The 25,920-nt window shown below is 41.8% G+C and overlaps 1 protein-coding gene across 1 annotated transcript in view; it reads left to right on the top strand.

Moving 5' to 3' along the window:
- Window positions 1-25,920, top strand: part of Galntl6 (polypeptide N-acetylgalactosaminyltransferase like 6) — a 1,088,908-nt gene that overhangs the window by 964,159 nt on the left and 98,829 nt on the right. Inside the window, exon 8 of the mRNA XM_052752327.1 lies at window positions 6,414-6,531. Coding sequence (XP_052608287.1) covers window positions 6,414-6,531 — 118 coding nt within the window. The remainder of the gene's footprint in view (window positions 1-6,413; window positions 6,532-25,920) is intronic.

Genomic DNA, 25,920 nt, shown 5'->3' with positions numbered 1-25,920 from the left:
AAATGTCAAGCCAAGGCCATCAGACTGCATTTGTTGATTTAAGGCACTACATAAATTGTACATGATTTCTTCTGTCAACACTTTATACCCACTCTGAGGAGCATCTACTATTTTAAATATGAAGCAGACAGCAAAAAGTTTGTGGAATTTTATAAAAGATTTGAACTCCTAACATAACGTGTATTTGTGTGTGACAAGAGCAAACTGATAAATCATGATACATCATAGTGAAATTATGTACCATGACTTATGATTTTGTTTTCCTCATCATTTTATCCAAAGAGCTAAATGGTTCTAACCCTGCCAACTGTTGATATGACCAGTTGGCCTCCTTTCCTACTAATACTTCTAACACTAATGTTTGCATTTGTAAATCTAGAAAAATAGAACCCTCTCCCTCTTTAGAATAAAAGCCTTCCACTTTTGTCTTAAGTAGCTCTGAATTCAGCTCTGCATGGCAATACACCCCAGGATATGAGTGGAGACAACTTTAAAAAATCATCCTGGGCCAGTGAGATTGCTCAGTGAATAGAGATCCTTGCCACCAAACTTGAGAATTCAAGTTCGATCTTCAAAACCAACATGGTGGAAAGAGAAAACCAATTTCCCCAAGTTGTTCAATGATCCCCACACATGCACCATCCCATACATGTATACAGAGAGAGAGGCACCATCCCGTACATGTATACACACACAGAGAGAGAGAAAGAGAGAGAGAGAGAGAGTAAATACATAAAGAAAATAAAATAATAAGACTGTATCATTTGTATTTTAGAAATGAATAACTAACCAAAGCACTGTCTCTAACAATGAGTAGCATCACTCACTGGTTGCATAATACAACTGCTAATACGTTCCTTAAGAGCTTGCATCTCAAATAAGTTCTGTCATGTGCTCCCTATGCATGCATGACAACACATCCCAGAAACCAGGAGGCTAAAGCCATGGGTTTGTTGGTCCACAATTCCATGGGTCATAAATTAGACACAACTCAATTTGCTCTGTTGGTTTCTCTTAAGGAGCATGATTAACTCCTACTTGGTTAGCAATCAATTCGTCTGTTCAACCATAGAAAGTTCAGCTTACTGTGTAACACAAATTGCTAATAAGTCTTTTAATAAAAAAAAACAGAACCTGATATTGGGGTGAATGCTGAAAGATCAGAGAGACAAAGGAACAAGCCACCTCTTACCTCTAGGACTCCTCAGCTTGAAAAGCTTTCCTCAGCCGAAAGACTTTAGTTCCTGTCTCCTCACACTTTATATACCTTTCTCCACCCACCCATATCATTTTCTGTCCCAGCTTTCCTAGTGCTGGGATTAATGGCATATGTGCTTCTCAAGCAAAGGCATGAGATCTCAAGTACTTGGGATTATAGGCATGTGACTCCCAAGTATTGGGATTAAAGGTGTGTGCCACCACTGCCTGGCTCTGTTTCTCTCCTAGACTGAGTCAATCTCATGTAGTCCAGGGTGGCTTTGAAGTCACAGGGATCCAGACAGATCTCTGCCTCCCGAGTGCTGGGATTAAAGGTGTGTGCCACCACTGCCTGGCCTCTATGTTTAATCTAGTGGCTTGTTCTGTTCTCTGATCTTCAGGCAAATTTATTAGGGTACACAATATATCACCACATTCCTAGGAGACAAAGTCAGTATTAATCCAAGTAGGAGAATTATCCCATGTGTGTGTGCCCATGGTCATTCATGTGATACTAGTCATCTTCTGGCTTGGATGGAGCTGGATAAGATAAGATAGTCTGGAAAGTCTCACAGTTGTGGCCACTGGTCCTGATTGTCACTGGGGCCATTTGCCTCTGACAGTAGAGCTCAAGTTTCTTCACAGGGTCATGGGCTTCCGTAACTAGTAAAAGGGAACAGTCCCCAGGGCATATGCTTCTTCCTGCACCACATCTGTTAACATTGGAAAACCAAGACACCGGGCCAACCAAGTCAGGATGAGAAGGTACCGTACAAGGCATGGATAAAGGAAGCCACGATTCAGTGGGGCCATTATTGCTTCCATCTACCGTCAGGTTCTATCAATGACAAAATACCAGAAACCTGAGCTGTTCATTTTGTTAACCGGATCACTTCTGAAGTCCGTCCGTTGCTTGAGAAGTCATAGAATCCATCACTCCTAGGATTCAATCCAAATGACTAATGCCCCTGAGAAAGAAATAAAGACCATCTGTTCATTGCATTTTTTAATATTAATGATGAAATGTATTCCTGTCTGAAAAGCAGAAGAGGGATAAAGAAAGAAAAAGTACGCATGTGTGCGTGCGTGCGTGCGTGCGTGCGTGCATGCGTGTGTGATGTAAATGCTATCTGGCGCCTCCTAGAGGTAGAAGCAAGTATCATGATGCTAAGACATTTACTTGGTGCCTGGACTTGCTCGGGGGCTGAGACCAGAAGAGCGTTGCCTGATTACTCAGGTCAGCTGACTTCAGGCATACGCTTCCAGCTTTAAACTTCATCGCTCACACTGTCCTTTCCATAACCATGCTATCCAGGCCGTTTCTCCCTTGATGCAGGCATGGAAACTGTTGAGTGAAAGCAGAGATTTCTGTAACCGTCATTACATTTCCCCTCTGTTTCTCTACCTTGGCTTTCTAAAAGATACCTCTCTCTCAGCTCAGGCTCATTTCACTCTTTGAGCCTGGAATGATCAACTCCTTGCATAATATAAGGGTGGCAATATTCTCTGTCCTCCTTTTCCTATTTCATATTACTGGACAAAGTTAAATTACTGAAAATAGTTTTAAACAGTCTTCTCAAAAATCTTAACTTAAGACGTGATTTGTCGCTTAAAAGCCCTTTTTGCATTTTAAATATCATTTGCTCTGCAACTGAATTCTTGTTGAAATAATAATTATTACTATTTTAATTATAAGAGTTCTGAGTCGTGGACCAACTAAAAATGTCTGCCTGTGTGATGGAAAGTCCCGTGGGCTGCCTTTCCGCTGATTGACTTGGCTTGACTGGGTCCTGAGGGAAAGTGTGTCGCTTCATTTCTGATCGAATTCACAATGCAGCCCACATGTCCAGAAATTTCACTGTGTCCACTGAAATGAAAGAGAGCTGAGAGCCAGTTTATTTCCTAAGGCGCCAAACTGGCATTTCCTTCACATTACTGGATCTAGATTTTAATTGTTAGTGTATTTTAAAACATGTATTTATTTCTCAGTATTTTGTATGCTTTCATTTCTCTAATCCAAAAGGTTATGTGGCATGTGTTAAAATTCGAAATCATACTCTATATGCCTAAAAATTTGAGAAAAGAGGTAAAAATTTAAAAAAAAAAAAAAACCCTAGAGAAAGCATGTTTCAATTAAAACTCCACCATTTTTTCTGAATATATGAAGTAAAGAATCAATACATGAAACGGAGAATGGTAGGTAGTTTGGCAACTCCTTATAAAGACATAGCATTCAGAAAATGTCCTAGTTTAGAAGGGAAAAGCAGCCACACGTTTTGAAATGTACATCTGCAAATGAGAACACAGAGTTCGTCACTGCCGCCAAATAAAGAATGGTCCCAGTAAACTTTTACATGATAGCCTCAATAATTTAAAAGTGAACCAAATTTGGAGCATAGAGAAAATTGCTGTAGAAACGGGAAGCTATTTAACCATACGTAAAAAGGAACGCATATTTATTACATGGCTCAATAGCGTTGGTATGAAATAGAAAACTGACTTCCATTAAGTATGCAGAAAAGTCACATATTTCTATGCCGTGAAAATAAAGAATCCTCATGGCCACCTTAATTTCAGAAGTCATCCCAGGGATGACAAACGTTTTTAATTGCAAAGCGCGAGGACTGATTTGTGGTACTGTGAACAGGGCTTGTAAGCAGCAGTCATGTGTCACCGGGACACAGAGCCACAAGCCGTGCCTCCAGTGTGTTCACATTCCCACAGAAACAAAACAGGAAGAGGGTTAGGGAGAAATAAGGCAGGAAGTAGACAGGCCAATGACAATCTGAAGAACGGGACCAACCGGGAGTTCTGAGAGACCAGTTTTTACTCAAAGTAAAAAACAGAGCAGAAGAACATGCAGAACATAGTTGACCGCTCCTGTTCGTATTCCGAGGAAGAAGACAGTACGACGCACTAAATAAACTCTTCACTGTTGGATGAAGCAGGAAGTCCCCACCTCAGTTCTTCTGGCTTCGGTGCCACATTACCTGGAATCAACTCCTTTGGGTCAGAAGTGAATCCACCGACTCAGGTCTACAGACAAATCACAATGCTAGATTTTCTCTGGAACTATTTAAACCCAACAGAATACAAAATGGTGCTCCGAATATTATTTCTGCATTGTTTGTTTGTGTGTATATAGTTCATGTATTGTTCATGTATGTGCATATTGTTTGTGACGGAAGTTTATTACTGAAATGTTTTCAAAGCATATTTACTTCAAACTATGAGCATTATAATGTGGGGTGCATAGCATGCAGTGAAACGCTATCAAAAACTTCAGTTAGGGGCTGGAGAGATGGCTCAGAGGTTAAGAGTACTGGCAGCTCTTCCAGAGGTCCTGAGTTCAATTCCCAGCAACCGCAAGGTGGCTCACAACCATGTATAATGAGATCTGGTGACCTCTTCTGGCATGCAGATGACCCAATTGAAAAGCCAGGTGTGTATATATGCCACTTTGAAGAAACCCACTTTTTCAGGGAGACAGAGAGGAGAGGATCTCGTGTAGGCCAGGCTGACCTAAACTCATTACATAGCTGAGGATGACCATGAACTGATCCTGCTGCCTCTGCCTGCCAAGAGCTGTGACTAGAGATGGCACTGAGAATGCAGCCCCAGGCTTCATGCACGCTACACCACCACTCTATCTACTAAGCTACATCAGCCACTCAGAAACGTACGTGAGGTATGAACACAACTGGTGAAAAAGTTAAAAGCCAGAAACAGTTATAAACACTAGAGTTGGAGAACACAAGGAAACCAGAATGGTTATAATCATGACACAGAATAGATGCCAGAGCAAATAATACCACCAGAAATAATAAAAGCCATTTCCTAGTTATAATGAGGCAATTCATCAAAAGCACAAAAATTCTAAATATTTCTGCACTATTAACAAGGCTACAAAAATAAGACATAAAAAAAGCTGATAGAACACCAAGAACAAATAAATATAGAATTACCCTCATAAATTTCAATACTCTTAATAATTGATGGCTCCATTTGAATTTAATTTATAGACAGATTAACCCAAAATATACTATTCAAACTTTTGAGAAGATCATTTTAAACAAGATTATTGTGCTTGCAACACAACTACTTACAATTAAATAATTTCAGAATTAATTTCTTTTCCCCAATAGCTCTAAAATTCAAAACTGTTAGTGCTTATAACCCAGCCCTGAAGAAGTAAAGGTTACAAACTTAGTGATACGATCACTGGGAATTTGCACCCACTAAATGTTACAGTCTTGAGCTGTTCCAGCTTCAGTTATAATTCCACTTCGGATTGCTGTGTGCAGAAAAATGGGGGCGGGAACAGCTGCTGGAGAAAGGAGTGGAGTAAGGGACATCTGATTCTAAAAATTCTATTCCTAACAAAATGTAAATGTTACATGAGACTCTCGATATATCCTGCGCACTTTCCTAGGGAGAATAGATAAATCATTCTTCTAGATCTTTGGTTTTGTCAATTATATAAAATCTACACCTTCAGAAATATTTCTCCTTGTGCTAAAAAGATGGGTCAGTGTAGGCCAGTATTACTCTTCCAGAGGACAAGAGTTCAGTTCCCAAAATCCTGTCGGTGGCTTCACAACCACCTGTAATTCTAACACCATGGGAACTGACCCCCTCTCCTGGACTCCCAGGCTCCAGAACATGTGCATATACCCATACATAGATACACACAAATACACGTAATCAAAATTTTGTTTTTAAAGTCTTATTTTATCCTATATTCTATTTCATAGTCTCTAAATAGGACATGAATTGTATATAGTAGATAGGTGCTCAGTGAATAAATACATGTGAGCGATTAAATCAGAGACATTGCCTATTACATTTTCACCACTATTCTGTCTAAAAGATCTCTCTCAACTTAAGAAAAAGCCATAATAATGAGTACTATTTCCCAACATATCAGTCACTGATAGTGATGTATTTCTTTCTGATGATAAGCAAGTAGCCAAGTATGATTCTGAAAGACCTTTGCTGTGTCAAAACCTGGATTGCAAAGCTTAATATTCACACAGATTTTTTCCCTACATCCACTTCAATAGGAGATGCAATAGGAATTCTGCATTTACCTATAGATAACCACGCTGAAAAATGATGTACTTTGACCACTAAACCAGATCATGAATTTCAAAGCAAAATACTACTGCCTTTAATGTTCATAGTCCTTTAAATGTTATCTATCTTGTGTCTTCCAGATCTCCTGTTATGGCTGGAGGTCTCTTCGCAGTGGATCGAAAGTGGTTTTGGGAACTGGGTGGCTATGACCCAGGCTTAGAGATCTGGGGAGGAGAGCAGTATGAGATCTCTTTTAAGGTAAGACCGCCAGGCTGTCCTCAATTTACAGGCAATTCTGATAGAATGCGTCACCTGCTTTATGATCTGTGTTGTAAGTTGGAGCTATTCCTCCCAAGGGAACTCATGGAAGAGAAGCGACTTTTTTCCAATGTTATAGTGAGTCGCAGCCATGCTCCATGCAAAAAGAAACCATCCAACTCCTGTTTATAGATGAGCAACTCGGTCTACCTACATCGACTGCTCCCCTGACAAAGGCATTTGTCCTGAGTGCTTACAGGATAAAGGACAGAAGAGTAAAGCTGAAGAAGGGAGGCAGAAATTGGAGTTTTGCCTTTCATGTCCAAACAAGAGGGAGCAATTCAGATTTTGTTCTCAACCAGTTATTCCAAAATTCCGGGAACTGATAATAAATTTAAAATATCAATGACAAATTGAAGAGTACGTTTTTTATGTTTTGTTAAATTTAATTTTATTTTGAGGCAGGGGTCTTGAACATAATCAAGATGGCAACCCAGACTGAAACTATATAACCTCAAGCCTATAGTAATCCACCTGCCTCAGCCTCTAAAGTGCTTAGGATTGCAAGCGTGAGCAGGTTATCTGCAAGCAAGTCTTTTATCTATTTTATCTAGAATTGCCCATATTTCTACTTGCCTTAGTGATCAATTTTTATTTATTTATAAAATTCTGTGCTTCATTGTATACATACATATATATATATGTGTGTGTGTGTATATATATATACACACACACACACACACATCTTATATGTAGACAAATTTCTAAATGGTCTTATTAAATAAGAAACACAGAGCCAGAAATTTTGGTTAAAGCCTTAAAGAGATCAGGGAAACACAGAAAGCCATCAGCTAACCTCACCTCACCAACTCTGCAGCTTTCAAAGAACTTGTCTTCCGGTCTACCCAGGCTTATATGCCTTGCTTTTCTGCCCTCTCATTGGCTATCTTAGCCAAGCTACCTCACTTCCTCTTCCTACACAGCTCTGTCACTTTCTGTCTGTCTGTCTGTCCAGACCTCCAGGTCTCTATGGTTGGTACTGGGATTAAAGGAGTGTGTCACCACACTTGGCTGTGTTCCCTAGTGAGGCCTTGAACACACAGAGATCCTGCCTGCTAAGGGATTAAGGACATGTGCTGCCTGACTTCTTGTTTACTTATAATGGCTGGCCTTTTCCCCCTGATCTCCAGGCAAGCTTTATTTATTAACGTACACATTTCAGCACAAATAAAATATCACCACACTTATACATATACATATGTACACACTTATGATTCTGCTTCAAATTTGTGACATATGAATGACAAACCATAACATATGAAAAAGAGTTAAAGCAAAACAAACTGTGTGAGAATTTATACTCCAAATTGCCTACATCATTTTGAAAATTGGTCTTACAAAGAAAAGAAGATCTTTTTTTCCCTTGTCTTGATGCTTGTTTGTATAGAAGCAAAGTCTGACTCTTGCAACATTGCCATATGGAAATCCCTGGCATAAGTCAGCCTTTGGTGACTGTTTCCATTACAAAGTCCAACCAGTGCTTGTTGTGAAAAGAAACTATACCCTGAGTCCAGTTAAAGTCAAACACAAGAACCCAGATACAATCTTTAGAATTTATTTAGAGTGATTTTGATGAGACTGTAACACTAAGCATTAATAGAATGTTATACTTTTCCTCAAGGAGTCACAGGATGAATATCCTCAAAAGAAACAGAGGTGTCACTGCAGGCCTTGGGATGTCTAGAATGTTCCCTCTCACCCCGAAATGACATTTACTAAATTGGTGCCTTTTTACCCATTCAGACATGTAATTTTGCATCTAAGATGTTTTACTTACCTTTGCAGTTGCGTTATTTCAAGCCTTTGGATTTGCCAATGTCTTTGGGTTCCTCTCTTACGGCAGCAGCTATACAGCTTTTGTGGTAGATGTGCAGAAATAATAATTACACAGCAGCATGGCTACATTCTTAGTGCTATAAGCCAAATGCTGAACTGAATATTTTTGTATTAGCTGGTTTTAAAATATAACCTTAAAAGGTGTTGTATTGTACCATTGTATAGATGAAAAAACTGAAACTTACAGATATTTTTAGATAAATTTTCTTTAGTTTTTTTGTTTGTTTGTTTATGTTTGGGGGATTTTGTTTGTTTGTTTTAACTTTTATTGATTCTTTGTGGATTTCACATCATACATTCCAATCCCACTTATCTCCCTATCCCCACACATCTGCCCTCTGCCCTGGCAACCTCCCCCCTAAATCAAAACCAAATTTAAAAGGAAAAACAAAAACAAAATGAGAGAGAGAGAGAGAGAGAGAGAGAGAGAGAGAGAGAGAGAGAGAGAGAGAGAGAGAGAGAGAGAAGACTCTTGTCATGGAAGCTGCAGTGTGGCCCATTGAGTCACACAATGTAACCTTTAGTCCATTCATGTTTACTTGCAAGTGTTCCTTGTAAGAGTCATTGGTCTGGTTCAAGGCCTCCAGCTTCTGCTATGCCACTGATAATGGGCTCTCACTGGGGCTCCATTTGAGTATTCTGTTGTCCTGTATCATAGAGATCTGCTGCAAGCTGCAGGTAAACGTAATGGAATTCAGCTACTATCACAAAAGCTACTACTTGGAAAAGTCAAGGACTTTTCCAAAAGTCAAGCCATGGCTTAAATAGTCTTGGTGATATTTTAGCTTTTGTATATATATTATCTGGTTCCTAAAATGATTTTTCTTGTGTGCTTCCAAGAACTCCTAACAGTGTATTTATCTAAAATACCTATCAAGCATCCAAGGCCAAATGAAACACCTGTCCCCTAGGTCAGGATGATAGCTTTATTTCTTGTGCAATTTAGGGTGAGACCCTCCTTCCCTACAGCCTTACTAATAGACTCCTAATTTCTTACCTAACCACTTCTAGGAATGTAGATTGAGCACATAAATTCCCTTCTTGATATACTAACTGATCATTAGCTCTCTATTGACCTCCTCCTTTACCACTCCCCTTTTGGATTGTAAAAGAAAGCCTGGTGGTCACTGCCTGAGGAAAATTCTTACCTGTCTTTATGACCCTGTAAGAGTTCAAGCCTGGTGACTTTGCTCTGCCAGAGGATTGCTATTGCTTGGGTTTGTAACTGGATTCCTGAGAGACTTAGGGGAACAGAGAGAATAAGGGAAACAGAGGAGGAGAGAGAGAGGAAAAAAGAGAACAGAAGAACTAGATGGGTAAGAACTAGAGAGGAATGGACTAGATGGGAAGAACTAGATTGAAGGGCTGAAAGAGAATACTAGAGGAACAAGATGGAAGATGAGGAAGAGCCAGATGGGGAAGAACAAGATGAGAAAGAAGGAGATGGGAGAGGAACTAAGATGGGAAGGAACTAGATGGATGAGAACCTAGATGGGGCAGAACTAAGGTGAAGGAATTAAGATAGAACTTAGAGGGGACAGCAGATAAAGGGAGAGAGGCATGAGAGCAGAATAGAAGCTGTGTAGAGAGAGAACTGACACAGAATAATAAAGTGTATGGACTAAGGAGGTTCATGTACATAGATTGATTTCTTTTCATCAAAGATTAAATTATCAGCTGGTTGTAGATTCTTCCCGGACCCTGGGAGGGGACTATCCAGGGGCTGGACCCGCTTAGTCCCTGATAGAGATCCTGGCATTTGGGATCTATAGATTCATCCCCTTTACATGCTCCAACAGTTCATAGATTTGGTAGATGTTGGGGTGGCCAACTCATAGCCCTGTTTCTGGCCCTGGGTGGTAGCTGGGTTGGTCAGCTCACTAGCTTTCCCCCATTGTCACTACCTTGGCAAACTCTCCAACATTGCCTTGGCTAGCTCACCCAATGCAGCCTGCAACAAGGAATGGGGCCAGTTCTCCTGTTCTCATGACCTCAGATCCGGGTCACCCATACTCACACCACCAGGGCCCTCTCTCTTGATGGCTGTAGGGGACATGCAAGGAGGAGCAGAGTCAGCTCCCCTGCTCTCATACCCTTAGGGCTGGGTCACCTGTAGCTGGAGAGCTTCTCTCCAGGTCCCACCAAGCCCCGGCAGTCTGACAGCCCATTTATAAAATAAACATATAGACTCTTATATTATTTACAAACTGTATGGCCGTGGCAGGCTTCTTGCTGTTTTTATGTCTTAAATTAACCCATTTCTATAAATCTATACCTTGCCATGTGACTCGTGGCTTACTGGCATCTTTACATGTTGCTTGTCATGGCAACGGCTGGCAGTGTCTCCCTCCTCAGCCTTCCACTTCCCAGAAGTCTCTTCTGTTTGTCCCACATATACTTCCTGCCTGGCCACTGGCCAATCAGCATTTTATTTATATAGAGTGATATCCACAGCATTTTTCCTTTTTTTTTTTAAAAAAAGGAAGGTTTTAACTTTTATATAGTAAAATTACATATGACAAAACAGTTATCTAGCAAGAATTACAGTTACAATATCTAGTCTATTTATAATATCTAGTCTATTTGTATTTGGCAAAATTAAAGAAGATATCTTATCTCTCCTATACTTGTGAGTCTAAGGTTTCATATCTAACTTACCTTTTATCATAACTGAGGAACAATCTAGTCTTCAACTACATCAAAGACCTCAGAAGGATATACTATTACCTGAGAAATGGGAAAAGGATGCAAGCAACTTTCGGGAGTCTTGTAGGGTAGACAGAGACAGCTGACAGCCTGGACAGTCATCCTAAGATTTTTGTAAAGTTGGGGCATCTGTCTTTAGCCCACAGGCCTAGAGTCTCTCAGTTACTTTTTTTAGTGTCCTGTAGAATGTCTGGCAGTTTCCTCTGTGAAGCAGGAACCTGAAGGACCATTTTGTCAAGCAAAGTTCAATGGTCACCTTTCCATGGGTCCTGCATGTCCAGTCAATCAAGCAGTCCAGGCAAGAACAGTTTCTTGCCCAAATGGCTATTTTTGTCAAGGTGAAGATAAACTCCATACGGAGTGTCTTTGATGACCATTCTCCTCCCTGAAGTAAATCAGTGCTGCCAGGAGCAGACATGTCTCACTGTCCAGAAAGTCTAAATTTTTTAAGTATTTTAAATGTCATATTTTGTAGGCCTTTGAAGTATTTGAAGATTATCTATCTATCTGAAATATATCTATGTATACCTAGAAGACTTAACTAACGTGGCTATAAGTATGATTATCATAGATGATTGATTATTAATCTATTTAATTATCCATTCTAATCTAAATGAGTTACATAAACATAATACCTCAAACGAGAGTAGAAATATATATACAGTATAACAAAACTAAGTTTAAATTTATATCAATAAACTAAAATTTATACCAATGTAAAACATTTTAAACAAGTTGTTGCTCTTTAAAAGTAGGTTCATTAGCCGGGCGGTGGTGGCGCACGCCTTTAATCCCAGCACTCAGGAGGCAGAGCCAGGCGGATCTCTGTGAGTTCGAGGCCAGCCTGGACTACCAAGTGAGTTCCAGGAAAGGCGCAAAGCTACACAGAGAAACCCTGTCTCGAAAAACCAAAAAAAAAAAAAAAAAGTAGGTTCATTAATCTACCCTTTTATCCTATCATCTCTATATCCTATATATCTATATCATATCTCCTTTTTTTTTTTTAGAAAGAGATCACATTTATAATCAACCTGTTTTAAATAAAAATATTGTTTTTTTTTCTGTCCCACACCAGAGGGCTCTTTTGATTTGGGACACAAGAATCTCTTAACCTTTTTTTTTTTTTTTTTTTTAGCAATATGCCTGGATTTAGAGGGGGAGTGAGCCAATTTCATCTCCAAAGCCAGCTTGGTATATTTGGGAATTTGGGTGTAGTGTCTCTTATTACTTCCTGTTGAAAGGGGGTGCTGTATCTTATGGGGACATAAAGAAAATTTTAGGCTTATGGGGTAGTCCATGAGGCTGTATTGTCTGAGCCAGTTGCCCTGAAACCGTTTTGGATGTTAGATCATCTGGGCCATGGTGTCATTGGAGACCTTTCAGGGGGTCTTGGCTGGTCAAACCTGATGTATCTTAGTCTGGAACAAATCCATAGCCTCTGGCTTTCTGTGGAAACAAAAGCAGAGCCTCCTTTCCAAAGCAACATATCCTTACGTACCTTTAAAATATACATTTTGGCATAACTTAACAGCTTTTGCAATCAAATGTTTTTCTTCAGTTACGAATATCAAAGAGAACACAATCCAGATTCTCTGTGTGGTAGCCATCTTTACATGGCTTATTTTTTTTATATTACCTTGAGCCTATTGCTTTGAACTACAGCATTCTAAGACTGAAATGGCGCTGTGACTGCTGGCTCCACCCACTTCAGCTTCCCAACATGGTGGTGATACGTTTACCACCAGCTCTGGGAGTCATCAACTCTCAGAAATAGTGGGTCTATGCTTCTATCAAAGCAGCGTGCAGCCCAGAAACCTCTTTTTTTGTTTTGTACTAGCAAAGGCTAAATCCACCATGCAGCTTAATGTGCCACTTGCAGAGACCTCATTCCCGCCATACTGCAGGTCGAGTGCACATGCCAGGAACCCGCCATAGTAGCTCCAACACACGCAGGCTGCCACTAACTTGAGAGAAACAACTAGGAACTGTTTTTAGTTCCATTTTAGAATCTTTTTTCTCCGGTTTTAGGTGGAAACTCTTGTCAACCCGTTGGGCACCATTTGTAGCTGGAGAGTTTCTCTCCGGGTCCCTTTTTTTTTTTTTTTTTTAAAGCTGAACCTAGAATAGTTTTTTTTTTTTTTTTTAAGTTTTATTTATTTATTATGTATACAGTGTTTTGTGTGCACGCATCCCTGCAGGCCAGAAGAGGGCACCAGATCTCATTACAGTTGGTAGTAAGCCACCATGAGGTTGCTGGGAATTGAACTCAAGACCTTTGGAAGAACAGTCAGTGCTCTTAACAGAGGTTAAGAGCACCCCTGAAGGTCTGCTCTAGTGTGCTGTGTGTGTTGCAGCTGGTGCAGGGCAGGTCTAGTTCTCTCACTCCTGTGACCCTGTGGCAGACAAGAGGGTTTCTTTAGGTTTTAAAGATTAAATAGAGACTATACTTTCAGGGATAGTATCTATGATTAAATAATCAAGCATCAATACTAAAACTAAAAAAAAAAAAAAAAAAGGTAATGGCAATGGCTCCAGTTTGAGTACTTTATCCCCAGTTGGTAGAACTATTTGGAAAGGATTAGGCAATCTGGCCTTGGGTTCTTTTGTTTGTTTGTGGTAAGTATTTTGAATCCCTAGTATTAGGTTTCTCCGCCAACACAGTAAGCCAAATTGAGTCGAATCAAAAGGTAAAGGATCAGGTTTAATCTGAGCAAAGCATTCCTGGATGATCTGGGGGGGGGGGGGGATGTGGTCTTGAGCAGCTCCAGGGGAGGAGCTGCCACTTGATGGGCTTTCTGAGGAGCAGGGTTTGGAAAGCAGGGATGGGGGTGGCTGAAGCAGGGCTACTTCCTGGTGGCATAGGATGATATGGGGAAGAGGAGTAAGGAGTCAGTGAGCTCATGCTCAGCAGGAGGTGTGGGTGAAGAAGCATTTGGTTAACTGCCATCCTGAAGACCCCAGGGATCTGTTTCTTGAGGAAGCAGCAAAGACAAGTTGCTAAAAGAAAAAAAAAAGAGAGATTGTTATCACTGGCCCTGTGATGAGACTAGCCATGGGGAGAGGGGAGATTGCCAGTAAGAATGGAAAGGAAATGTGGCCTGGTTGTACTGACAAAGATGAATGAGCAAGGCAGAAGAGCAGACAGGCCTTTCATTGGGACAATTTGGAAAACCAGAGGGTGGAGTGTCCCAGTTGCTGGACAGACCATCTATCCTGGATAGGTGCCCACTTGAGCCTGGAGACATGGTACCAGCATTGATGTCCCAGGAGCTTGGGGGGATGGCATGCCAAATCAGGGGATGATGTGTCCCAGGAATACTTGAGCCATCACATCTGCTGTGTTCCTAGAGATGGGAAGTGCCTCCACTCATCCTGTAAAGATGTCAACAAGAGTTAAGAGATAACAGAGCTTTTTATGAGTGGGCATGTGGGTAAAGTCAACCTGCCAGCCACCCAGTTGGTGTCCTTGGTTGGTGTCCTCATGTCTGGAGGGCCCTCTGTGTGTTGGCCTTGGTACAAGTCTGGCAGGAAAAGTGGACCTGCAAAATAAGGGCTGGAAGATGGGTGGGGTCAAAGAGAAGCTCTAGAAATGGATATTAGTTTCCACCAGGCCAGATTTCTTGATACAGTAGAACTCTTTCCCCAGGAACCTGCAGATGCCTATAAAACAGGTGGAACATATTTACATCTTTGTGTCATAGCAAAGGCTATGTCTTTGGGTTAAAAGCATGAACATTCTATCTTCGGCCTAGTTTTAGCCAATGAAACATACCTTTATGTCTATACCTAGAAGACAAGCAGAAGAAATTTACTGAACAAAAGAGGTTGAGCAAGTGAGGGAGGAAAGAGGCTGAGGAGCAAGGGAGAAGGAACAGAATTGAACACACATGCAGGCTTCCATACTACCTTTAATGTTAACCTGTTTCAGAGGGGGAGGAGCTGGCATTTCAGCAGAGTTTTGCCATATGTGGCTGGAGACAATACAATAATGCTGAAAAAACCTCTATGCAGTACTAAAAGCTGGGACCAGTAAAACCTACAGATATTTAAGAACTTCTAAAAACTGTAGTCAGTGCTCTATCCATTTATCGAAACTGCATTTATCAATGCTAAAACTCTGAACCTCCAAAATTCCAGTGTAATAACAGCATAGAAAGAGGACAGAAATCTGAAACATCTTTACATACCTTAAGTGGAAAATTACATCTGAAACCTGTTTATCCTTTACTATGAAGCCTCTGAACAAGGCAAATGTGTCTATATTTTTAACAAGAAACTTAATTAATTAACTAATTAATTAATTAACCAAGGTGACTGTAGCCTTGGGGATCCAGGGGGAGAGCTGTTAAACTGGTAAATCTATCCGTACCCTAGTCATCAAAGACCATCAGATTTAAGAAGGATAAATTCTACCTGAGTAAGCAGAAGTGAGTCAGCTTTCCTCTACCTAGGCAGCTTCCTAGGTTTCTCCATGGTCATTGGGGACAGGGCTCCCAGGGCAGTATCAATCTTCATCTGCAAGGCCCAGAAGATCTGACAGACTTTCGTGTAGACTAGAAATTTGTCGTGGCGAAGTAGGGCAATCAATTCCCCAGTACCCTGCTTGTCCACAGTCTGCACAGGGTCTCAGCAGCAGTTAAGGTGCAAGGCAGTTTTCTGCTCCACAGCTGGCTTAGCTACATTTAAAACAAGCTCCAGGCAGAGGCTCTTCTACAGCCTTCCATCTTCCTTGAAGGGGATAGGGGAGGCTGCCAGGAGCTGGCATGTCTCTGTCATGAGAAGCCCTTTTTTTAATGCCATATTCTCAGATCTCTGAAGCATTTGAGGATCAGGGAATCATTATCTGTTAGGTATAAGCAGTTTATTATCTCCAGAAGGCAAAATCCAGTTTTCACAATGTAATCAATTTAAGTGCTTCTAAAATCAATACCAAGGGGATTACTCTTACGTTACAAAATCTGACTGCCAGCAAAATACATCCCAGTACATGAATGCTTGGAGGTGCAGCTTTAATACTTCAGTAAACCAGCATTGTTTTAAATCCTGTTTTTTATAAATTATTTTTAGGACAGGACAGGAATTATCATACAGAACTCCATCCTAAGCTAAAATATCTTGGAAACCTGTTGTCTCTTGGTGAACCCACTCCATGTGGTCACCTTTATTCAAGATGGCGGTGAAGTTATATGACCTCCCTCTTCTCCATCCTTAGTCAAAATGGTGGCTGTCCATGTGTTCTTAACTAAGGTGGTAGGAGATCACATGTTGTTTTCCAGAGCAGTTCCAATTTGGAGTTACCAGGTTTAAGATTTTTTTTTTTTTTTTTTTTTTTTTTTTTGGTTTTTTCGAGACAGGGTTTCTCTGTGTAGCTTTGCGCCTTTCCTGGGACTCACTTGGTAGCCCAGGCTGGCCTCGAACTCACAGAGATCCGCCTGGCTCTGGGATTAAAGGCGTGCGCCACCATTTTAATAGCAACAGAACACGTACACTCAGGCATCTAAGACCAGTCAGAAACAAGAGTACAGTGGCCACATTTCTGTCCATACACACAAAATAGAAGGATTTTTTTTTCAAAATACAAAGAGAAACAAAACTTTTGGGGGTAAACCATGTCAGATGACTAACTTAAAATCCTGAAATAAAAGGTAACAGTATGAAGCAGCATGTAAGAAACCATAGGAATAAAAAATTTCCTAGAAATGAGGAAGTAGAGCTGTAGAGACCCTGAAATGTAGGTCTGCAGGCCAAAAGATCCAGAACCACCACGTGGGGCGGGAGCTTAAGGGGTGGGTCTCTGAGGCTGTTGGGGGAGGGTAGCAAACAGCCATGTGCTGGGCATGGAGCAGCCGATGTCTCCGACTTTCATTTACAAGTCGTAACAAATGGAAGAAGGAGACATTTACGCAGTTTAGGGTGGGAGAGCAGGCAGGAACAGAGAGAACGTGTCTATTGCAGGAAGAATCCCAGCGTGGCCAGCCCAAACGCCAGGGAAGCCTGGTGAGCAAAGGCAAAGTGGGCACCCTTGGGCGAGCCCTGCAAGGTGTGCCAGGAAGAGAAAACGGCAGGAACAGCAGAGTTAGTGCTTCGTGGAAACTGGGAGAATGATTGAGCGAAAGGTCATCTTGGAGCTAAGGCATGAGAAGCAGGTAGGCAGGCGAACAGGAAAGGGGGACTCGGAGATGCAGACAAACAGGGAAAGGGGAAGGGGCGGGAATGCAATGCTCAGCTTAAGCCAACCTATAGTGTGAGACAGTCCCAATTTGGATAAATTTTATAGGAGACACCCCAAGGGTGTCTGGGGATCGGACTTGGACCGGCAAGTACACATTCACAAGCCGGAGACCAAAGGGTACAGAACCTCTTCCAGTTCTGTAAACCTACGGCTGGGAGCAGTATGGGGATTGCCTCTGTGTAGAACACCTCCCGAACAAGGGAACTCCAAGGGGCAGGGGCTGCCCATCCTCCACAAACGGGCCAGAGTTACCTAGCTCTGCAGTGACCTGGCATGTAACCCAGAAGCCTTTGACTCAGAAGAGGTCAAAAGACTCAGAGGAGATCCTGGATCTCTTACAGGCTTTTGTTTTAGAAATAGGTGACTTACGAGCAAAAGTTGGCCCAGTGTGGTGGAGGCAAGGTAGAAGGGAGAGTGGCTTTCCACATTGCCAGGGGATCAGCAGGGAATGCACCCACGTGGCCGGCGACTGGCAGGGGAGGCCCATCTCTATCCTGCTGGGCACCACAAGATAAGTACTTTGAATCCCAAATATTAGGTTTATCCACCAACACAGTAAGCCAAATTGAGTCAAATTAAAAGGTAAAGGGCTAGGTTTAATCTGAGCAAAGTATTCCCAGGTGATCTGGGGGGGAGGGGGGAAGGAGAAATCATGTGGCAGGTCTATGGACCGGAGCTTAAATACCCTCTAGGCTGGGTCTTGAGCAGCCCCAGGGTAGGAGTTGCCACTTGGTGGGCTTTCTGAGGGATAGGATTTGGAGAGGGAGGAGTGGGGGCTGAGGTGGAACTTCCAGTGGAACAGTTATTTGTTTTGTTTTGATTTTTTTAATTTATTCATTTATTTTACATTCCTACCCCAGTTTCCCCTCCCTCCTCTTCTCCCATTCCCTCCCCACCCACCTTCCTTCTACCCCTCCTCCCATCCACTCCTCCACTGTTTCTGTTCAGAAAGGGGCAGGTCTCCCATGGGTGTCAACAAAGCATGGCATATCAAGTTGAGGTAGGACTAAGCTCCTCCCCTTGTATTAAGGTTGGGCAAGGCAGCCCAGTGTGAGGAATAGGTTCCCAAAAGCTAGCCAAAGTGTTAGGGACAGTCCCTGCTCCCACTGCTAGGAGTCCCACAAGTAGACCAAGCTACACTGTCATATGTATGAAAAGCCTAGGTCCATCCCATGCAGGCTCCCTAGCTGTCAATCCAGACTCTGTGGGCTCCTATGCTGTGGGATGTCCTGTATGCTGTGAATATATGTTGCTACGATTGATTGATAAATAAAACGCTGATTGGCCAATAGCCAGGCAGGAAATATAGTGTAGGTGGGACAAGAGAGAGGAGAATGCTGGGGAGAAGAAGGCTGAGTCAGGAGATGCTGCCAGCCACCATGAGAAGAAGCATGATGTAAGATACCGGTAAGCCACGAGCTACATGGTAAGATATAGATTTATAGAAATAGGTTAATTTTAGATATAAGAAGCAAGAAGCCTGCCACAGCCATACAGTTTACAAGTAATATAATTCTCTGTGTGTTTATTTGGGGGACACAAGTGGGAGAGATTTGTCCCAACTGCCAGCAGGCTGGGACACAGGAAAACTTCAGCTACACTCCTGTGAGCCCAAGTTAGTTGTTTCTATGGGTTCCCTTGTGGGCTCCCTTGTGGGACTGTGGCTACAATCCTTCCTCCCTCTCTTCAACAGAATTCCCTGAGCCAGTGCTTGGCTGTGGGTCTCTGAATCTGTTTCTACCAGTTATTAGATGAAGAGTCTCTGACAACAATTAAGGTAGTCACCAATCTGATTATTGGAGATGGCCAGTTCAGGCTACATATCCAGTGTTGCTAGGAGTCTTAGCTGAGGTCATGCTTGTAGATTCCTGGGAGTTTCCCTTGCAACAGGATTCTACCTGACCCCAAAATGTCCCCCATATCAAGACATCTCTTTCAGTACTCTCCCTCTCCATCCACTCCCCAACCCAATCAATCCCCTATGTTCCCATCCCCACCAGCCCCCAGTCTACCCAGGAGATCTCTTCTCTTTCCCCTTCCCAGGGGAATGCATGCATCCCCCTTTGGGCCCTCGTTACCTAGCTTCTATGGGGCAGTGGGCAATCTGACCTTGTTGGAGGTGTATCAGCTTTGAGGTCTCAAAGTTAGCTCTCTCTCTTGTGCTTGTAGATTAAATGTAAGCTTTCAGCTGCTATTCCAGAGCCACATCTGCCTGCCCTATTCCATGTTCCATTCTGTGATGGTCATGGACTGTAACCCTCTGGAACTGTGAGCCCCAAATTAAATGCTTTCCTGTAGAAGTTGCCTTGGTCATGGTGTTTTGTCACCACAACAGAAAACTAATGAAGACTACATCCAATCCTTACCCACCCACACTCTCAACTTCCCTGTCAGCCTTTTGGCCCCTGAATAATGAGTTCTCCCATATATACAGTTGGTGGCCTGGAATCAATCCCTGGAATGCATGTAAAAAAAAAAAAAAGCCGGATGCAGTGGTGTACATCCATAATCCCAGAACTCCTATGGTGCGAGAGGAGGCAAAAATAAGAATATTACCTCAACACTTCAGTGCAGCTAGCCTGTAGTAAATACATAAAGAAAGCATTTTAAGATAGAACACTATATTGATCATGGTATTCATAGAGCACTGCATTGCTGGCATTTATTTTTCCAAGACTTGAAAGAATACACTCCTTTTTTTGTAGTTCAAGACATTTTCCCTGGTACCCTCTTAATATTTGAATGCTTGAAGTTTAAAATGTTGAGATAATTTCTAATAAGAGATACTTGTCCTTGAATAATGGCAGGCTGATAAGCAAAATTGCTATTGAAAATCTGAAGACTGGATTATACAGTTGCATTCTAAATCACAAAGGTACTTTTTCAGGCAAACACAAACTTTCATCTCACTTCCATGTCACTTATACCTATCACATCTTCTGGATGACCCAAGATTTTATTACCCCATTTCCTGTTTCTCAGTTGTCTGTCATTGGATAGGGTATAATTGGAATGTAGCCTTGTTGTCTTTGTCTAAAAACCATGGCAACCACATTGGAAGTTCAGGACTGAATTGCTCTAAGCTGTTTGGTTGGGATGACAGATCCTTTGGTGACAGTTATGTCTTAGCAGGGTGCCCATTGCAGACATGTCTCTTCATTCTTGATCCTGTTTACTGACTCTAGGCTTCCTGTCCTTCCCTGTTAGTATTTATGAAGGAGGTAAACTTGATCAGGTTCTTAGGCAGAATATGCATTGAAGCAAGAATTTGTGCAAAAGGAATCAATCAAAGGCATTATACACAGCTAGCTCTAAGAGTCACAATAAAAAAAGAAAGAAAGAAAAAAACATCTGGTTTTTTTTGGACATATCCCATAAATTGTGGTTAATCTTCAGTACACAGTACTGTAAGGTAAAACTGATGAGCACTTAAGGTCCATGAAACAAGTGTAGATGATTGAAGCTTGCTAGTGGCATTTTATACCTTAATACAGAGGCTGCTCTAAGTTGCAACTTAAATATTAGCATTTAAAACTTTTGTAAGTGGTCATTATCAGATAACTATGCTGCATGCTTACTCTTCAAAGAATTACTTCCAGAAGTTTCTGGCAATTGGCAAATGAAAATATTCCCAGGAAATTCTGTCTCATATGAAGGACTGAGTTTTGGGTCAAACACCTCCCTAAATACCTTTCCTTAATTTTTCTGAAAACATGACTCCAGCAGACGAGTAGATTTCATATTAGGATGTAAAAACCAGACAGGATAACTCTTAGGAGTTTTCTGAGAAGAAGCAGTGATCTGCCTGCATTGCACTCAGTGGTTACATCTCTTCGCATGTATTCGGACCCCTGTGATGCTCAGAATCATCAGATGTCTTTTAAATCACACCAGGTTATCCTCATGCCAAGGAGAGAAGGCATCATTTAATCAGTCAATCAACCAGCTTTTTTTTTTTTTTTTTTTTTTTTTTTTTTTGGTTTTTTGAGACAAGGTTTCTCTGTGTAGCTTTGTGCCTTTTCTGGAACTCATTCTGTAAACCAGGCTGGCCTCGAACTCACAGAGATCTGCCTGGCTCTGCCTCCCGAGTACTGGGATTAAAGGCGTGCACCACCACTGCCTGGCTGGTCAGCCAGCTTTTGTTGAGCACCTTATTCCCACTAGGCAAGGTTCCAGGTACTTCAATATGTAGCCACCACTAGGAACGATGGGGAGACAAAGGCGGATGAGTGTTGTGGCCCAGAAGGTTTTTCTCTGGTCCCACCCAGCCCCATGGTCCCACATTCCTCTAATCCCACCTGGCCCTGCGGTCCTGCAGCGGCTTATAAAAATAATTACTCAGAGGCTTAATATTATTTATAAGGCCTCTTGTTAGCTAGCTCTTATATCTTAAATTAACCCATTTCTATTAATCTATGTTTTGCAACGTGTTCCAGGGCTTTACCAGTCTGCTGGCATTTTGCTCCTTGGGTGGCAGCCTGGTGTCTCTCCAGATTCTGCCTTTCTCTTTTCTGTCTCTCTCCTTGGATTTCCCGCCTGCCTCTAAGCTGCCTTGCCATAGGCCAAAGCAGCTTATTTATTAACCAATGGGAACAACATACATTCACAGCCTACAGAAGGACATCCCCCAGCGAGAAGGTAGTCCGCATGTTAAAATATCGTCCTCCAGGGATGCTCCTGTGGGAGTCTCCATCGCAGAGGCGCTCCGTCCCCTGGCCTCCCCACACCTGGTCCCTCCCCTGTTTCGTGGCCACTCCTCTCTCCCCAGTTCACTGTCCTGTAATCTCTCTTAAAGGGACCATGAGAGAATCCATCCTTAAGTAAGCCTGTGGGCTTTGTAAAACTGTGGTCTGCTTTGGCAAAGTAGAGAGAGAAAATGCTCCTGGAATTTTATAAAAGGAAGCAAATGGACGGAAAATATGTTTAAGTATAAGCATATAAACACTTCAGGTTTCATTCCTGCCACAAATAGTCACTAGGACATATCTGAGGTTCTTAAAGACAATACTCATCGATATCCATTTATTCTGTGCCCCTCCACAGCTTATGAGGTCTCTATTAAACAGCTGGGGCCCCCAAATCTCCAACCATTCTTCCCTTCCTGTGGTAATAACTATTATCTCATCCTTTAACAAGAAAAAGTAATGAGTTGATAGTTAAGGTCATTGGACTTAATTTTTTATCCCATTCAACACTAGTGCAAGATTTAAAAAAGAAAAAGAAAAGAAAAACCCTCTACTTCATAATTGTTAAGACAAGTTATTATCTAGTTAATATCGAACAAGGATTTAAAATTGGGTTTGTTCATAAAATCATTAACCTATTTTCTCTTAGCTGAAAAAGTTTTTAAAAAAATGACTTGTGGCCATTTTTAAGAGAAAATACAGGTGATATTTGTTAAATGTGAGAGTTGACCATTCTTCTGATGATTTAACGTAACACAGTATTTTTACTATTTCAATAAAGATTAAGTATAGTTAATAAGACTATTCCTGAGCCCAGAACAATCAGTTATTTTTATAATAGTTTTAATTTTTCATTTGAACAATGCCCATAAATCATTTACTTATATATCAGACATTCTTTTTTATTTATTTATATTAATTAATTGTTATTTTACCAGCCAGATCTCACTTTTCCCCTCCCTCCTCTCCTCCCAGTCCCTCCCCCTACCCGACCACCCACCCACTCTTCCTCCTTTCTCTTCAGAAAAGGCCAGGCATCCCATGTATATCAGCCAGCCATGGTCTATCCTCATAGATTGTTGCCTAGCCCAATTGCCATCAGAGAAGCTTTGCTCAGCAGCCGATGGAAACAGATGCAGAGACCCACAGCCAAACCTTAGGCAGACCTCAGGGAATCCTGCAGAAGAGGGCAAGGATTGTGAGGGCCAGAGGGGCCAAGGACACCACCAAGAATCAACTAACCTGGGTTCACAAGGGCTCACAGAGACTGAACTGCCAACCAGAGGACTTTCATGGGACTGACCTAGGCCCTCTGCATATATGTGAGAGTTGTGTAGCTTGGTCTTCTTGTGGGACTCCTAATAGAGGGAGCGGGGGCTGTCTCTAACTTTGTTACTGGCATTTGGGACCCTTCCCTCCTACTGGGTTGGCTTATCCGACCTTCGGAGAGGAGGTGCCCAGTCTTTCTGCGATGGTCAGTTCTTTACCGAAACAAGGGAGTAGCCATCACTTAGGACAACTCATCAAATTTGATGTGCCAGCATTTAATCTCATTACAGAAGTTCACAAGAACATGTTTTGTTTGTTTATAGTTAATATGAACTCTAGAGCCAAAAACGGCCATCAAAATTAACTACATATAGCTTCCCTTCGTGACATACAAGCCAAATACCCGTTAACTGTCTGTCTAACTTAATAATTGAACGTTATGCATTTACAATGGCTTTACAAGTTTTAAGATATAAAGGAATGATCATTTGTTAAAGGTCACTCAAAATAAGCAATGAGGGGAAAAAAAGAAACAAAATCTCCTGATTTTGTCCTTAAACCCTCAACCACATGCACAAGGAAGGTGAACATGTGCCACCATGGTAAATTCAGTGGTGGTAAGATGTGGCCAACGAAACAGCTTCAAGTCCCACCGGCTTGGAGTCAGAAGCTCTCAGTTCTCCAAAGTTGGGGCACACCTGAGGGAAACCAGAGATTCTCTGCTGAAAATGATAACAACTGTTGGTGTGTGCTTCTCCAGATGGAGTTGGGCACAGTGACGGGTGTGGGGCAGTTCTGAGAGACGGACTTCACAGACATCCAATTTGCAGGTTATTGGTGAGGCAGGATGGAAGAAAAATATTCAATATTGTTAACAACCCTGAGCAGCCATTCCCTATTGGGTAAAGAGAAGTTAACAGCTAACACAATTAATTCACTTTTCTGGGAAAGGTGTGGCATAAAATTGTCATGTCCTGGCCTAGCATTGTTCTCATAGAAATCCTCTAAAGGTGAATGGTAAGAAGAAACCAACAACACTCAAAGATGACTAACAGGTGTTTTTTTTTTTCACTTATTCTTTGAGAACGTCACACATATATACAATAAAATATGATCCTAGCCATCCCATATTTCCTCCCTACACACACCCACATTCCCCTAAACACATCCTCCTCCCAGTTCCATGTCCCCTTCTTTTAAAAAAAAATAGTAAGTCCAATTAGTGTTGCCCATGTGTGCACAGGGTGGAGTCATCCACTGGAGTGTGGGCAACCTACCAGTGATCACACCTCCAAAGAAGAATTTTTCTCCATCTCCCAGTAGCCATCAACTTCCAATAATAGCTCCTTAGTTACATAATCTTCCCCTATTCATGCTGGAATGTTGCCTAGCTTGATCATGTGCATATAACCATACCTATTGTGGTGCATGCACGCAATTGTCATGGCATGTCCAGAAGACAGCACGTCACAGCATTCCTCCCGATGCTCTTCAGCTTACCTTCTACCACTAACAACACGGTGGCAGACTTGTGATACCTGATTCTTGGTTTGCTTTCAACTGCTGTGACAAAACACCATGGCCAAAGGAACTTGGAGGGGAAAGGGTTTATTTCACCTTACACTTCCAGATGTTACTGAGGGAAACCAGGGCAGGAACCTGGAGGCAGGAACTGAAACAGAGACCACAAAGGAATGCCATTTACTGACTTGCTCCTCCTGGCTGGCTCAATTTGTTTCCTTATACCACTCAGGAATCAAGAAAATGCCCCACAGCCTTGCTCACAGGGAACCTTAATGGAGGTATTTTCTCAGTTGAGAGACCAGTTCCCGTTTGCCTCTAGTTTGTATCAAATTGACCGAAACAAAATAAAACAAACAAACAAAAAACCTAAAACCCTAACCAGGACACCAGTATTCAGGAGGCTGAGATGGGAGAATTGTGAGTTCTAGACCAGTCTGAGCAACATCTTGAGATTCCCAGTTTAAAAATAAATAGATAACCAGGTATGGTGGCTCCTGCCTTTAATGCCAGTACTTGGGAGGCAAAAGCAGGCAGATCTCTGTGAGTTCAAAGTCAGCCAGGGCTGCATAGTAAAACCCAGTCTCAAAAATAAGTAATTATGGGATTCATCTAAAAGGAAGATAGTATGTAAAATGTATACAAAGGAGAAAGACGAGGAAAGAGCAAAGCAAGGGGAGAAAATGATTTTGCTCTGAGTTGCAATGTCTCAAGAAGGTTCATGAAGCAGCTGACTTTGTCAGTAATGATGAGATGCTGACACTTAGGAACATAAGCAAGATGTCAAAATAAAGACAACAGAAGACACAATAGCAGCTACAATATAATGGAGCAGCAAAATAAAGCCCTCTGCTGCTGAAATGAAGGTCGTTAGAAGAAACAAAAAAGAAACTGGGGGTCCTGCGAACATCGGCATATGAGCAGTGAGGTGAAGAAAAGGGAATAAAATTAGATTAAAGACAAGGAAATTTCAAAATTCATAGCAAAATTGTATCAGTCTTAGGAAAAACACCAAAATTAAAATGTCATATGTCAGAACACAGGAGCCGCATTCAGAAGAAAACCAAGATTCTGAAGTGT

This window comes from Peromyscus californicus, unplaced genomic scaffold (assembly GCF_007827085.1).
Source record: "Peromyscus californicus insignis strain IS unplaced genomic scaffold, ASM782708v3 Scaffold_23__1_contigs__length_62951481, whole genome shotgun sequence".
NCBI lineage: Eukaryota > Metazoa > Chordata > Mammalia > Rodentia > Cricetidae > Peromyscus > Peromyscus californicus.
This window is presented reverse-complemented; position numbering and strand designations above follow the sequence as displayed.